The sequence below is a fragment of the Neoarius graeffei genome, chromosome 19, assembly GCF_027579695.1.
Source record: "Neoarius graeffei isolate fNeoGra1 chromosome 19, fNeoGra1.pri, whole genome shotgun sequence".
In the NCBI taxonomy this organism is placed as follows: Eukaryota; Metazoa; Chordata; class Actinopteri; order Siluriformes; family Ariidae; genus Neoarius; species Neoarius graeffei.
This window is the reverse complement of record NC_083587.1, coordinates 15,910,500-15,915,499: the sequence shown is the minus strand read 5'-3', so window position 1 is coordinate 15,915,499 and position 5,000 is coordinate 15,910,500. Positions and strand designations below refer to the sequence as shown.

The following is a 5,000-nucleotide window of genomic DNA, read 5'->3' as shown; positions in this document are numbered from 1 at the left end:
CAAATGTCAGATCAAATGTCGTTTATTAAATTATATATATATTTTTTTTGCTCCAGTAATTCCCATGTGGTCGTTCTGGTGGTGGTAGTGAACACTTGACGAATCAGATTTATTATTAGTAGGCGACACGAAATCTGCCCGCTTCGTTTGCACAAACCTCACCCACTGTCGCTTCAGCGTCATTTCTTGGAAATTGGTGAACTGAAGGTCCTGTTGTATATGGATTTGAACATCCAAACACAACGCAGCGCTTTCACATCGTTATTTCTGTAAGATTCCAACAACAATATCCAATTTCAGTCAGATGAACCGAAATGGCCCAGATAACCGCGGTTCCGTGTGTGGCGTCACGCAAGATTAGCCCTGGGACAAGGCTGCCTTCTTCCGGGATCCAGACGCTGCGATTTGTCGATAGTTTTGTGTTTGATAATAAAAGAACAAATAATTAATATTTCCCCTCCCTGCTTTATTAATTCATTTTGGTCGTTACTAATAACATATAGTCATTTAAAGCATTACAGTAAGGCATTACACTTTAATATTAAATCAAATCAATGTTGGGACGTCATGACTATCACAGAATTTGGGGAGTAACTTTTACAGTATACGGTTTTATATGCTGCAACGATTGAATATCCTTTACACACTGCGGCCTAATTAGCGTACAGCTAGTACAGATATTTTAAATCGTCAAGTTAAAACGCATGGTCACCTTCGGCTGTCATCGTTATCCGTTGAGCAGCGAGCTAAGATAAAAACACGGTACATTTCAGCCCTACACTGTGGTCGAATGAATGTTAATGATCTGCTTTACGAATGGGTGGAGTCAAGAAAACCGAGTTGGAGAGGAAGAATCAGAATGAGGGACATTCCATGTGTCTGAAATCACTCCTTACTCACTATTGGGCCTTTTCCACTACCCTTTTTCAGCTCACTTCAGCCCAACACAGCTCGCGTTTCGACTACCTCAGAGCAGCACGACTGAGCTCGCTTCAGCCCTACTCAGCACCCAAAACTCGCACGGTTTTGGAGTGAGGCTGAAGTGAGCCCAACCGAGCCGAGTGGGGCTAGGGGCGTGAGGAGACACTCCCCTGTGCACTAATTGGTGAGGAGGAGTGTCCTCACACGCCCACACACACCCCGCGAGCACGCTGGGATCTGTAAACACCGTAAACCTGGAAGAAGAATAATTACGACTTTCTGAAGCCTTATGCGCCTCGCCTCATCTATACGCTCTTGCCAGTATCTGTTGGCGTTGTCGGTGACAACAAGCCACAGCACCAAGACCAGCAACACTAACGACTCCATGTCCTCCATGTTTATTGTTTACTATCCAGGTCGTGAGACTACCGCTTAAAAGGTCACTGATGTCACTGTTTGCGCCGCCTAACGACATCACGTGACGTCCACCCACTTTCGCTAACTCCACCCAATGTGTCCACCCACTTCCAGCCAGCACGGTTCAGCGCGGTTGTAGTCGAAATGCAACCCCAACAGCCCCGCTCAGCCCGACTCAGCCGCGTTGGTAGTGGAAAAGCCCCATATATAGGGCACTATATAGTGAGGACGCCATTTTGTAGCGCTGTCCGAAACGACAGTGAGGATTATTTACACCTTGTATAGCGCACTCAAAGTATCCCACAATGCATCATGAAAAGTAGTGTACAACCGATGGTCATGAACCAAAGCAATATATTGCATCATGCATTGCGGTCGCGCTTAAAGAAATCAAATTTAAAAAAAGTCTGAAATTTGATTTAATAAAAGGCAGCGGCAAAGAAAGAAAAAGGATTCAGCCTTGACTGGAGAAAACTGAAAGATGCAGGTAATTGTATTGATTAATGAGGGAAACGCGCTCAGTATAATATGGATTTATCACAAAAATACATGCATGTGTTTATTATTTTGAAAACCCACCAGCCGACTGATCTGGCACGTTTTAATTGTGCGACAGTAATGACGTAAATACCAGCGCGACGGACTCGTGTCCGACAGCGTTCTTTCATTTTACCACTGAGCTCACTATAGCCTCCTGAGAACCAACCAGTAGACTTGTGTCCTCTATAGTTGACATTTGTTTTATCGCGCAGATCCGATGAGGATTTTTTGGGGGGGGGGGGGGGGGGGGGGGGGGGGGGCGCGTTGGAGTGTAAAGCCAATTACGTAACATTGGACTGATGGAAATCCTTGCGCGTGCAGTGAAGTGCAGCCAGCAGCAGATAATGGCGCGCAGCCAACTGGCTTTACGTGCGCAGCTTTCTGATTTACTGTTTTCTTCTCATACTTATACTTCCTATGTTTCATGGACTGTAACGGCATTTGCTTATTTAGTAATTTTAATACAGAATTTATTTTGATGAAATTATAAATCAGACACTCCAACGCCCCCCCCCAAAAAAAAAAAAAAAAAAAAAAAAAAAAAAACTCATCGGATCCGCGCGATTCACACAAGTCCCCCAGACAGCCGTGAAAAAGGCGGCATCCGCCAAAAGGCACGCCGTTTGCATCCATGTTTTACGTGCACACCCTCTTACTCTTTCAAGCTATTCACTTGAATCCTGGTGTCTTGTAAAGAGTGCACCCTGAGCTTTCCAATGATATATCATGTGACTAGGAGGGTTGCTGGGAAATTCCTAGAAAGGAAAATCACAACAAAAGAGAAATTGAGGCCCGCTTTACACGGGGACGGTCTGAAACAAAAACGCAAAAGTCCGTTTTCGTTCTCACTTTTTTCCGTGTCTACATGACCGTTTTCAAGGAGGAAATCTGCATCTATACGGTGACGCATAAATGTGTGGAATTCAATTGGATGTGCATGCTGGGTGGCTAGGCGGTGCTGTGAAAGACCTCCGCTATGTCTGCACGCATGCGCAACGTCTTCCGTCTTGTCTAATCTGCACCGCGAAAACATTGACTATTCTGGCTATGGTAAGTAAGAAAGTAAGAGCATGCTATACCCGCCTCTGTTCATTAACGGTATATGTGCAGATTCGGTATAGATGTTCGAAGGACTCCTGGACGTTTATTAAAGCTACCAGAGCAGCTTGAAGGTCCGTTGGATCGATGTAATCAGACATGCTCTTACTTTTTTACTTACTTTCTTACTTCCCGGGCTGGCATGTACAGTATATGACATATGTATGATGTAAACGCGTACCCGACGTGAGCAGATCTGAGCAGAGTTTCGCGTATTGGGTAGTTTAGACGGATATGCAACGGGGGCTGTTTTTAACTTATCCACTCTGGAAGGCGTTTTCAATTTTTTCCGTTTTTCAGCCTCGGAAACGCCGTCCCCGTGTAGACGAAAGGCACTTCCGATAAAATATTTAGTCGTTTTTACCCGACAGCGTCCTCGTGTAAACGGGCCCCGAGAGACACATTTTTTTTTTGGTTCCCAGGAGGATATAGTCCTCATCTCATCTCATTATCTCTAGCCGCTTTATCCTGTTCTACAGGGTCGCAAGCAAGCTGGAGCCTATCCCAGCTGACTACGGGTGAAAGGCGGGGTTCACCCTGGACAAGTCGCCAGGTCATCGCAGGGCTGACACATAGACACAGACAACCATTCACACTCACATTCACACCTACGCTCAATTTAGAGTCACCAGTTAACCTAACCTGCATGTCTTTGGACTGTGGGGGAAACCGGAGCACCCGGAGGAAACCCACGCGGACACGGGGAGAACATGCAAACTCCGCACAGAAAGGCCCTCGCCGGCCACGGGGCTCGAACCCAGGACCTTCTTGTTGTGAGGCGACAGCGCTAACCACTACACCACCGTGCCGCCCGGATATAGTCCTCTATATAGTAATTCCCTATATAGTGAGTAGTGAACGAGTGAGCGATTTCGGACACAGGGATTGACTTCAGACGTATTTTAGAGGCGCTTTGAAATACAAAAACGGCTGAAAGTAAAATTGCACTTTGACAAAAAGTGAAAAAAAAGAACAAAGTGATGATGCTCACTCGTTCAGGGTGTGCGGGTCGTCTGGGCTCCGGTTTTCGTACTCCAGCAGCTCCAGAAAGCTCTGCATGTACCTGAGGGGTTAAAAAATAACATCCAGTCAGTCACAGGTCAGGGAGCAGAGGGGTTCTCACACACACACACGTCCGAGAGCCACCCACCATTTCTGCACCAGTCTGACCGAGGGCTGAGTCAGCAGTTTGTCCGGCAGCAGGTTGACCTCCCGCATGGTGTTGGCCAGCCGCACAGGCAGCTCCTTCCTCAGGAACGTGTATGAGGTTTTCTCACACGCATTGTCCCTTCCTGAAAACATTCCATCATAAAAATGCCTGAAAGAATGAAGTATCTGCAGGAAATCAAAAGCTCGCTGACTCTGATCACAAAGCGCACTCTGTACCACATAAAAGCCTTCTTTTCTACTTTATCTGTGATTCATACAAACTGATAAACCTTTTAACAAACTGTTTGATTTTTATTTTTAACTCAGACAAAAATTATTACAGGTCCTTGCATGAAATATTCTCTCTTTTTCATAAACGTTTTTATTATTATTTACGTGACGTTATAATGCTTCTGAATTCGAGATTCTGATCGGTCAGGTGGTGTTGGTTAATTTTCTCTGACAGTAGCGTAGCTGCATAGCTCAGGTTTTATTAACTGGAAAACACTGAGCTGTTCCTGTAGAAACAATATTTACAATGAGGTGTAAACACAGCGGACACACCACGGAAATAAACAAAAAATTGCTGACATGGTGAGGTTTTCTTAAAGAGGCTTATTTATTTTTTTAATTTCATTTACAGAAGGAGTTTCCAGCGTCAGAGGTAAAACTGTAGCATTAAGTTTTCCAACATCGTCAGGACAGAGGAGTTTACTTCCGTGGTTTCTCGTTTCTGGATTTTTTTTAAATTATCTTCTTATTAAATTCAAGAGAAAGACAAAGAAAGAGGCTGGTGAGGGAACGACTGGTTTATAACGCAAGTAAGAACAGAAATGAACATGTTCCACAGATGAGTGACTGGAACATTAAATGGA

At 44.9% G+C, this 5,000-nt stretch overlaps 1 protein-coding gene across 2 annotated transcripts in view; it reads right to left on the bottom strand.

Moving 5' to 3' along the window:
• pdk3a (pyruvate dehydrogenase kinase, isozyme 3a) overlaps window positions 1-5,000 on the bottom strand; it is a 58,453-nt gene that overhangs the window by 27,743 nt on the left and 25,710 nt on the right. For both annotated transcript variants that reach the window (XM_060899732.1, XM_060899733.1), the window contains exons 2-3: window positions 4,127-4,268; window positions 3,968-4,039 (exon numbers count right to left, since the gene is read on the bottom strand). In XM_060899732.1, coding sequence (XP_060755715.1) covers window positions 3,968-4,039; window positions 4,127-4,268 — 214 coding nt within the window. The remainder of the gene's footprint in view (window positions 1-3,967; window positions 4,040-4,126; window positions 4,269-5,000) is intronic.